Source organism: Gossypium hirsutum, chromosome A04, assembly GCF_007990345.1.
Source record: "Gossypium hirsutum isolate 1008001.06 chromosome A04, Gossypium_hirsutum_v2.1, whole genome shotgun sequence".
Lineage (NCBI taxonomy): Eukaryota > Viridiplantae > Streptophyta > Magnoliopsida > Malvales > Malvaceae > Gossypium > Gossypium hirsutum.
The window spans coordinates 88,664,924-88,676,210 of record NC_053427.1 but is presented as its reverse complement, the minus strand read 5'-3'; the positions used below and the strand labels follow the sequence as shown (position 1 = coordinate 88,676,210).

Here is an 11,287-nt window from a genome sequence, read left to right as displayed (position 1 = left end):
TGATGAATCCAAACTGCGTTAACAAATTTCGTGTGTTAATTTTCTCATTACTTTGCTCCTTTACTTTTGCATTTAACTTGTTTTGTTCGATTATCTTTTAATAGAAGTTAGAACAAAACTGTTTTTTTTAGCTGCAAACCAAGTTATTTGTTCCAATAGTATTTCGATCATCAAAATTAGAATGAAGTGTAAACCAAGGCTTTTTCAATTTTCATTTAAGTCACTAGTCTCTTAAAATCGTTGTTGTATAGCGTTTTATGTTCGCACCACTTGTAAAAGTTGAAAGCTATCATTATTCTTCTCTTCTACAATTCAAATTTTTTATGAAAAATCTTTGAATATCACAAATCTACGAATCAAAATCCAAACAATGTTCTTCTCCAATCTCGGTCATTGGTTGTCAAATCGATTTGGATCTAAAGTATGTTATTCTACTCATCGATGGGTATTAATCCATCGCACCAATCATCGAATTGCCACTTGAAACTCACTAGCTAAACTTAAAAAAGAAAAAACTTAGCAGCTCAACGACTTAAGCGTAAACTTTCAAATAATTCATTAGCTATTTTGTAACTTTTAAAGTTGAGTGACCAAAATATAAATTTACTAATAGTATAATGACTTTGGGTACAATTTATCCAATAAAGTATATCATAATTTTAATAATTTTAAATTTATATAAAAAATATTAAATAATTAAAAAACGAACGACAGAGGATCATTAAGCAGGCGTGAGGTGGGTGGGTATTTGGCGGCCGCACTTTCTAAGCTGTCATTATTATATTGTTTTGTAAATTAAATTCTTATATTAAAAAATGTTATATCAATTCTTATTATTAGATTTATCATATGGACATTGGACCCTCATCTTCTAGATTTAAAATATTTCAATCTATAGGCTAGTATGATACAATGTAAGTGGATTGTGATGTGAATAATATCTTAATATTTAATTAATTTTTTAATTTTTAAAAATATTAAAAAATATTTTTTTATATTTTATATTTTTAATATTTTTAATATTTTAAATTTTTAAAAATTAAAAAATAATTAAATATTAAAATGTATATCATATTAACAAAGTTAAAAAAAATTATTTATTTTAAGATGATTAGGCAAAAATATATAAATTTAAAAATTAAAAAAATTAAAAATTAAAAAAATAACTAAAATAATTTTTCTATAAAATTAAAGGACGAAATAAATTATTATAACTTTTAATAATTCTGTCCACTACTAAATCTATTGGCAAACAAACATGGAATATAAAATATATTGTTGAACATTCTTTTAAATCTTTAAATTTAATATATATATATATAAGACTCCTATAGCCCACTATTAAGTTACTTGAAAAAATATTTTTATGAAAAGTATTATTAGCTTTTCTATAGTAATCTATATTATATTTATATAAAATTTTAATATATTAATCATATATATTTATATTAAATTTAAAATTATATTATATTATTAATTATTTTTCTATATCAATTTGATTTTGTTTAATCATCAATCAGTTTCACTTTAATGACATTTGTTATCAAAATGTAGAATTTCAAGAGAGGGCAATGATTAATGTCAATGAAATCATTTCACTTCCTTTTTTTTTTTCAAAAAGTCATTTCACTTTTTTTTTAAAAAAAAATCATTTCACTTTCAAAACCCACAAAGCCAAAGGGAAAGTAAATTATTTATTCTTTAAATTATTCTTTAAATGTGTTTAAAAATCGAGTTATTTGGTTAGAAAATTCAACTATTATTAAATTTATTTTTTATTATTTAATTATTAATTTATTTATTTTTGGTTACTCATGAAATAATAATATTTTATTTCAAATTAATAATTAACCATTAATTAATTAATTCATTTATCAATAAAAAAAAATTTACAAGCAAATGGGAGGCTATCAAGGCCATAAAATTAATAACAATGAGCCATCATTACTTGAATTAAGCCTATGATCAATGATTGAGAGCAAGGATGTTAATGAGTGCTCAACCTAACCCGACCCATGATGGTTACAATAAGGTTCATTAAATGCATGGTTTTAAGCATCCTTCACCTCCCCACCAAAGAGTCCACTCTCTAAAACCCAACCTTCAATCATTGCTTGAGAATTTAATGGCTGATCAGCAGGCAAAATATGACCACCCCCTAAAACCACAACATTGGTCAAGTTCTCCCATTTTTGCACATAACCAGCAACCTCACCATTAACTCTGCAAATCATTCTATCAGCCATTAAAAACTCCCTAATCCCATTCCATTTCATTGTCTTCACCCAAGCTTCATTTGGTACCACACCAATTTTCACATCATACAACCCTTGGTACAACAACACCCTAGTGTTTCCCAATAAAGCTTCCACCATGTATTTCACACTCTTCATCATATCTTCATGCATTGCAGCCCTTACAACCCCACTACAACTCTCAAACACCATGGATTCACTCACCCCCAAAGCCTTTTTAACCTCATTTATGTTGAGAAACTTGGTGACCAAGCTTGTTTGATATGGCTTTTGCTTTGTGAAATCATATAAAGTGGCTAACCCTGTCATGTTTTGCCATAAATCCATTACTTTTGTCCTAGCATTAGATGCTTCACTCCATTTCTCCATTTTAACTAGCTTGATTGCTTCCCATTGAGCTTGTTCTAACTCATCTCTTTGCTTATCATTAATCAAACCAGAATAATAAGCAGTAACACCATGTGTAGCTAACTGAGTTTCAGGGTCAGAGAACCCATCACCAATGGCGACACCTCTCAAATTAACCCTTTCTGAATCTACCAATTCATTGTTTTGCTTCAAAATGTAATACCCAATTGCAGGAACATACTTCCCAGCATAACTTTCGCCGGTAATATAAACCGGACGATGCTTAAACAAAGGGTCTAACGATATAAACCCTGTTATGGCAACAAACAGATGCTTAGCAACAGAGATTTGATCTCTAGGAATCTCTTGAGGTGTTGAAGCTATACTAAACCCTGTTCCAATAGGATTATCAAGAAAAAGCAAACCGAATAAACGATTCCAAGCACCTGGATTTGGCTCGAGCGACAAGTGTTCCACGTTTTGCCTGAAAGAAGAAACGACACGCCAGGGTCCAAGCTCGAAGAAATTTCCGGTCATGGAAGAGCAACCGGGACCACCTTGGAGCCAAATAAGAAGTGGGGTTTGAGAAGGAGGTGACGTAGGGGTTTGGGCTTCATAGAAAGTATAGAAAATGGCGGAATTGGAAGCTGGATTCACTGTGAGATACCCAGATTTTGTAGGGAGAGCTTGTTTAGGGAAGATATCAGTGGAAATAGTGCAATGGAAGAGGAAGAAGCAGAAGAAGCAAGCTTTTGTCGTTGACTTTCCACCCATTATTGTTTAGTTTAAAAATGCTTGTGGATCCAATAACAATATGTAGCTGTTTTATAGAGTACAATTATGGTAATGTTATTTTACTATGCTAATTTAGTCTTTAATTTGATATAAAGTTGGAATTCGTTATAATTTTTTATAATTTTATTTATATTTTAAATTTTAAATTTTAGATTTAATTGTTAAATATTATTAAGATTATCTTGTTAAATTTAAGTTCTTTGTAACTTCATTTTTTTAATTATATTGATATCAATGAAATGTTTTTAAGTGTTAATAATTAGATTTAAATTTTAAAATCTAAAAATTATAGGAATTAAATGTTAAATTTAATATGAAAACTTGTATTGTTGTTTATTAAATATTAAAATTTTAACATGAAATCGGGGCTTCGATTCTCATCCATAAAAATGGAGCACATTTCATGGTCAAGTCATTTATATCTTTAAAAAGCATTCATGGTGAAGAGATTAGCTATTACCACTAACAGTGGATGCCCTTATTTCGGCAAAAAAATTATTTATTTTATAATTTAATTTAAAAAATTGTTTTTAATATCAAATTATATCTGATCATGAGTGAAACTCATGCAAGAAAATATCTTGCCCCAAAACTCAACTCCACCAAATTGTAGGGGTGAATCTAGGGGTTAGTAGGGGCAGCCTCAAATTTTCACGTAGGCCTTTTAAAAATTTTAAAATTTAAAATTAATAAAGGTAAAATTTCACTTTAATTCCTCTAAAAATATATAAAAAAATAATTTAATTTTTTAAAATTTATAAAGATATAGGCTATTAAAATTGTGAAATTATATTTTTATTATCAATTTAATTTTAGCACCTAAAAGAATTTTCGTTTTACCCCTACCAATTTGGTAACTTCTTGAATAATTCTACTTAAACCCATCTAATCTTAAAATATTTTATTTTTTTCTATTTTTTTTCTTAATTAATGATTCCATTGAAAAAATAAACAGTTTAAAATAAAAATGAGATTTACATATACAATAATCTGAACTTTGCTTAACCTTTAACTATGTTCTTTTATTTACATAAAAGGAAAACAAATCACAAGTATATTTGCAGCCAATCATGCAAAGGATTGCTTTTATAAGATTAATTTACATAATTCAAGCTCAATTACATGTTAAAAACATACATACATACATACTAGTGATATATAATATACTTAGCAGATGATGCCTTCTTGCCCAAGCAAAAATCAAAAAATCCTTTAACTTCAATGATGCCTCCTTGTATGGTGGGTTTGAGGTTTAATAGGGTTCCATGGCCCATGCATAACTGAGTACAACAAATTAACCTTCCTAAGTTATTTGGGTTTGGCTCGAAGAAAAAACTTAAAATTAGCTTGATTGGTATTATTGTAGAGTTAAACTTAAGTAGTTTAGAGTTATCAAATAGAGGTGTAATCGAGTCAAGTTAAGCCTGAATTTTGGCAAGTTTGAGCTTGACTCGAAATTTAAATCTCGTTGCTCGATTGGAGCTCAATCAAATATTTATTCTTAAGTTCAAGCTCAGCTTGAGATATAACCTAGTTACTTGAGCTTGAGCTCAATTGAACTCGTTTATTAATTTTCATACTCAAACTTGAATTCTAGCTCGATTAAGCTTGTATGTATTCAAGTTCGAGCTCGGCTCAATAATTAAGCTTGGGGTTAATAATACATTAAAAGCAATAATGGAATTTAACAATATTATTATAAATATATGTTAAAAAGAAAAACTCAATAAACCTCATGAGCCATTCAAGCTAAGCTCGAACTTGACTTGATTGATAGCTCAAGTTGTTCAACCTTAAGCTCAAATCGGTAATTACCGAATCAAGTATCTTAATGATTGACTAAAGTGGCATGTGAATCTGATCGGTTTTTTAAAATTAATATTGAAAAATCTTGATTTAGCTCGAGCTCGAGTATAAATAATAAAGTTTGAAGCTAAATATGAGAATCTGAATCATTCTTTGCTAGGTAAACAATCTTAATTCAACATGAAGTTTGATTTTTATCTAAAACAAAGCTCGATCAAATTTAAATAAAACTTTGACTCTTAAATTTCAAGTCGAGCTAAAACTTCTTACAAGTTCGAACTGAGCTTAATTTGATTACACTATGCTTAACCGTGAAACCACAAGCCGCTACCTTGATAATATAAATCTAAATTAAGTCCAAATTGTTCAATTTTTCTAAGGTAGTAATGTCTAACACCAAAAACTAACATAAACTCAAACAGCATAATCCTCTAAATATTAAAAAAATAATTAAAATAAAATTAAGTATATATAAATATGATTAAAGCGAGCATATGTACCTTCACTTTCCAAACCCTTACAATTAGGAGTTTCGTTCCAGTCGAGTTGGATCAAAAGTTCTCCGCACTCGACATTTTTTAGTTTGATTCGCATGTCTTGAGTGATCTTGCCGTTCTCCCATATGATGCTGCTCTCATTGGCGAGGCAATTATTCTGATTCGGTTGTATTTGTTTCAGTGCGCAACTGTTTGGTAGATTATGCAAACCCTTTGCCATCTTTAAAGCCGCTATGTAGGGTTTAAGGTCGATCTCCGCCATACCCATTTGATCATCTAATGTAAACGTGTCTTTGTCGTAAACGGCCTACAACATGAAAAACAAATTCCGATTGAATCGACCAAATACTTCTAAATATTAGGTTCAATGGCTCTTTTTAAGGATAACTGCATGAACGAATTAAAATAACTTCTGAGATCTAAAAGCAAAATGCAAGCTACAATATTTAAAGTTTTAACATTTTAGTCTGTATTTTATTAATAAAACAACAATTTAACTGTTTTTAAAATGTTAAAGACCAAATTTAGCTAAAATAAGATAAAGGTTAAATTAACAAAAGATATAAACGTTGAGGAATAAATTAACCATTATACTTTTTTTTGAACAATTTCATTAAATGTTCTTTTTAACACAATATTTAGAACTACTCATAAGCTCTCCCAAACCCATTATTAGGAGGATAACGCGCTTCAGCACACTCGAATCCACGTCCTCTTTCATTAACAACAATGCCCATGCTAATCGAGTTAAGACTCAATCGACTATTATATTTATTTTAATTCAAAAGAATCGATTATTAAATTTTATATATTACCGATAATTATATGAATAAACAAAACTAAACCCGAGTTCGTATCTTGCGGGCTTTACAAACAAACCAAATACATAAGCAAATAATTAAATAATTTTGGATGTTAATTACTTACTAAATTGATAGAAACATTAGGATCTTTAATTGAAAAAATCAACACTTCATTCCAAACTGGATTGCAATTTCTTTTTATCACATGCGTCTTCAATTTCTGCACAAAAAAAATTATTAAAATTTAGAAAAATAGGGTTATTTGTCTAAATTTAAATTTAAAAAAATTACACCAAATTTTATGTATTGAAAGGCTTGATTTCTCTTAATTCGGGTAAAATTGTTTTTTAAATCCTTAAAATTTATAATATTATAACTAAAGACATGGTAAAAAAAATTATTTTGTCCACTTCAATATTTTGTAATTCAATTTCAGCCCTCACGATAAAATTTCTGGCTTCCCTGGTAATAAACATGCATCAATCATGCAGAAACAAAGTCAACATATATGTATTTAAAGGATTACATCATACTCACAAGGGTGTAGCCAGGGGTGGCAAGGCCCTAAAATAGAAAATTTTTTAAATTTTAAATTAGTAAAGGTAAAATTATTCTTTAAATCCCTTAAAAATGATAAAAATTTGATTTAATCTTTTAAATATTATAAAAATATAGACTATTCAAATGGTGAAATTATATTTTTACTATCGTAAAAATTAAAATTTAATTTCGCCCCCTAAATAAATTTTCTACCTTCACTCCTGCATACTCATAAATATGTATATATATATATGGAGTATTCATTAACAAAGTTTAAGTAGTTAAGAAAAATGAAGGTATCGAACGAACCTGTTGACCTATATGGATAACAACGTAAGGATCACTGGTAATGGCATCGCGAATAGCAAGATTAATACCTCTTTGGACAATGACTTTAAGAAATCCCAATATGTCTAACATTGTTGGAAGGAATAAACTTTTTTATTCGAACTCTGTCATAAAAAGAAAACAAGAACCGTAGAGCAAACAATCTTGATGTAAAACAATTAATAATGTATAAAATTATATGAGTAAATGAATCTGATTGAATCGACAGAAATCTGTGTTTTTCTTTTCTCTGATTAATATCTTTAAATTTGATCAATTTAATTGCTTTGATTGTGGATGTAACAAAAGCTCATTGTTATAAATATATGAAGAGAAAAACGTTAAGAATGGACAAAAAATTTATTTAAGTGGTTGGCCGATCTCTTCGCTATGAACTTGTTTTGTTGTTTGAATTTAATGTTATACATTTACTGCTTAATAATCTTGGGGTAAATTATAGTTCAGGTCATTAAATTTAAATTTATATTTTGGTTATTCAACTTCAAAAAGTTACAAAATGATCATTGAACTATTCAAAATTTTTTATTTAAGTTATTAAGCAGTTAAAATCGCTGCTGTATGGCCTTATCTATTCCTATCGCCTGCACCAATCAAAAGCTCTCATTCCCCTTCTCTTCTATAATTTAGTTTTTTTTTCGGTGAAACGACTTTGAACATCATTAATCTACGAACCAAAATCCAAACAACTTTCTTCCCTAATTTCTAACATTGACCATCAAATTGACTTGAATCTAAGGTAACCAAAATCCAAACAACTTTCTTCCCTAATTTCTAACATTGACCATCAAATTGACTTGAATCTAATGTGTGTTATTTTACTCATTGATGGGTACTGATTCACCGTACTAATCGTCGAATTATCACTTAGAGCTTGCTAGCCAGAACTTTTTAAAAAGGAATTATTTAACAACCCAATGACTTAAATAAAAACTTTCGAATAGTTTACTAACTTAGATGAAAACTTTTGAATAGTTCAAATACTTAAATAAAAAGGCCCCATTCTCAGTTCCCATATGCAGTTCGTGACACAAGGCACTTGCTTGCACCTGGTTGAAATGTGAGAATTAATTTTTATACTTTAATTTAGTATAAATTGATTTGTATTTTCATGATATTAGATTGGGAAGTCCAAATTGATAACCCACTCTTTTCTACTATTAAAGTGATGAAATCAATTTTTTAGTGTTATTTGAACAAAAAATTTAGTTCATGTGATAAACTAGTCAACTATGTTGAACCAATAAATTTACATAGGTTGTTTACTTAAACTTGTCCGGGTAGCCCGCTAGCCCAACTCAACTCTAATTCAATTTAAATAATAAATTTTATTTTAAAATTTAAATTTAATTAAAAATGTATAAAATATTAATTAAATGTATATTTTTAATATTTTTAATATTATATTAACAGTAAAATGTGCTTTCTAGGCTAGCTAGGTCTGCCCAAAAACAAGCCTAGCCATGAATTTTCTTTTAGAATCGAGCCTTAGCCTAACCTAGCCTATGAACAATTCTAGTCATCACTAGGGTGTAAATGGGATATTGGTGCTCACAAACTACTCAAGTTCTACTAAAACAATTCAAACTTGATTTAGTATTTATTGAGTTGAGCTCAAGCTATTGGTCGAGCTGAATTCAAGCTTAGAAATACTCGACTCAACGTCTCATGAGCCTAATTAAGCTTTTCATATATTACCATTAATCTATATTATTAACCCTAAGCCTAATTATCGAGTCTAGCTCGAGTAGCTTAATTATATATTGAGCCGAACTCAAACTTAAAAATAAATGTTTGATCAAATTCAAGCTAAGTATTGAGCTCCAAATTTCGAGTGAAGCTCGAGTTTGAGCTTAACAGTATTCGGGCTGGATTACACCACTAGTCAATTTGAAAAGGCTAATAACACAAAGAAAATTAAAGGCTTAAGTCACATTTGGCCCTTGAATTATACTTTGTTTCCCTACTTTGGTATCTAAACATTTTCTTACCTAAACTATCATTTGCATCCAATTTTACCTTGAAATTACATGCGTCCAATAAGAATGTGTCTCGTGTCACATTCTTATTGTCATTTTTTTTATTTTTTGGGGTAAACTGAGATGAAAATGATGGTTTAGATACAAATGATAATTCAAGGGCAAAATAGTGACATAGGCCAAAATTAAACTAGAAGGATTAAATCCTAAATTTTAACATAATTAAAGGATTAAAACTCAAATTAAACAAAAAAAAACTAAAACAAATAAACAATATTAAAAACAAATAATAACATACTTAGGCCATAATTAAAGAAAAAAAACCATATTAACAAAGCCAGCCTCTCAAAATGAAAATCCTTTTGACCCACATTCTAAAAACAAATCTCTCTTGTTCTTAAATACTCTCACAAACCTTCTTCAAAAAAATCACCTCATCGCCCAATTGTTTTTTTTTTTGTTTGTTTAAGCTCTAAAACATCATTTGTGAATGGTGGAAACGAATCAAAGTGACTGTAATTTAATGCTCTCCCTTCGTAATTCAAGGGCGAGCACTATCTGTTCTTGTAAACAAGGCTGGTATTATTATTGCATCGGCCTCGATCCATAAACCCTTTTTTTTTTTGAATTTTTTGAAAAAAAATAGAAGAAACCCATTGTTTGTCGTCGCGATTTTTAGTGGATTTTGATTTGATTTTTTGAAAAAAAGATTGTTCACAATAAGCAGAAGAAGAAGCAGGGTTGTAAAGGCAATAGGTTATTGATTAGCGTCTCTGTTTTGGGAAGTTCCGGTCCGATCCGGTTCGTTGTTAATGAAGGAGAACTGGTTGGTGCTGTTATTGATATTGCTTTGAAATCATATGCTCGTGATGGTCGTTACCTGTTCTTGGATCGGATCTTAATGAGTTTCTTCTTTATTCCCCTAGTGTTGGATCAGATGGAAGTTCATTGAAATTAACTAATTGGAGTAATTTAATCCTTTCAATTTTGAAACAACATTTAACTCGGGTTTATAATTTTAATTGTGATTAATATAATAATAAATTTAATTTTTAATATTTACATATTTTATTAATTTAATCAGTTGATACTGAATTATTTACTTAAAATTTAATTTTTTTAATCATCTAATTGTTGAATATCTAAATTAAGAATGACTAAAAATTTCTTTTTACCCTGATTATTCATTTTTCTTGAATTATTTGTAGCATTGAGTCCATGCGAGACAATTGGATCAATAGGGGCAAGGAATTTCATGCTATGCAAGAAGCCAAGCACTGAGAAGAAAATAGAAAATAATGGAAGGACCAATGAAGCAATTTCTAGAAAAGCAACTGGGAATTGGAAAGCTTGGATTAATAAATCCCTCAACCTTAAAATTTATTCCCATTAATTCATTATTCTTTTATTTATTAATTTTTTTAATCTTTATTTCTTGATTGGATTTTAAATTTGTTAGAAGAAATATGTATGGGATTAATAAATTTGTTAGTCGAAATTGACTGATTCATAATATGTCTGGGATTGTCTCTTATGAAGGTTTTGTCTCTCAATTTTACGAAAAATTTAAAAGTGCTTAATATTACTTAAAAAAAAAGTAGTGAATTCAATAGAAGGGAAGTGTCAGGTTTGAATCCATGTTTTTATATACCATTGTTGAACATGTGGTTTCATAGCCTCAAACTCTTGGATTTTCTGCAGAGTTGAGAAATAAAATCATTATTGTAAATAATATCGGACTTATTAAAATATTTATTAATTTTAAAGGGATGGTACTTTGAAAATTTTTTATTAAAAGAGTTGAAAATGATATAAATTTTGTCGTATTTTCTCCCTATTTTTCAATCCTGTGATAAAGAATTGGAATTGATTTTTGTTTAATTTTTTATAAATACTTAAAATTTAACTGCTTATATATA

General features: G+C 28.7%; 2 protein-coding genes across 2 annotated transcripts; both read right to left on the bottom strand.

The window, feature by feature from the left end:
* Window positions 1-1,847: 1,847 nt before the first annotated feature.
* LOC121228297 (serine carboxypeptidase-like 50) lies at window positions 1,848-3,508 on the bottom strand. The gene has a single exon (XM_041111739.1). It carries the CDS (start codon window positions 3,375-3,377, stop codon window positions 2,052-2,054), a length of 1,326 nt encoding a protein of 441 aa, XP_040967673.1. The 5' UTR covers window positions 3,378-3,508; the 3' UTR covers window positions 1,848-2,051.
* Window positions 3,509-4,469: 961 nt separating this feature from the next.
* Window positions 4,470-7,658, bottom strand: LOC107911551 (protein C2-DOMAIN ABA-RELATED 10). Its single transcript, XM_016839387.2, has 4 exons — window positions 7,354-7,658; window positions 6,629-6,724; window positions 5,705-6,008; window positions 4,470-4,678 (listed from the first exon to the last, which is right to left on the bottom strand). Exons 1-4 carry the CDS (start codon window positions 7,462-7,464, stop codon window positions 4,617-4,619), a joined length of 573 nt encoding a protein of 190 aa, XP_016694876.2. The 5' UTR covers window positions 7,465-7,658; the 3' UTR covers window positions 4,470-4,616.
* Between the last annotated feature and the right edge of the window lie 3,629 nt (window positions 7,659-11,287).

Bases quoted from the DNA above. Each gene is read 5' to 3' on its own strand.
- LOC121228297 (XM_041111739.1), bottom strand. From the start codon at position 3,377: ATGGGTGGAAAGTCAACGACAAAAGCTTGCTTCTTCTGCTTCTTCCTC.
- LOC107911551 (XM_016839387.2), bottom strand. From the start codon at position 7,464: ATGTTAGACATATTGGGATTTCTTAAAGTCATTGTCCAAAGAGGTATT. The intron at 6,009-6,628 runs GTAAGTAATTAA...TTCATGTTGTAG, and splicing joins CTAATGTTTCTATCAATTTA to GCCGTTTACGACAAAGACAC. The intron at 4,679-5,704 runs GTACATATGCTC...TGTTGTACTCAG, and splicing joins TAAGGGTTTGGAAAGTGAAG to TTATGCATGGGCCATGGAAC.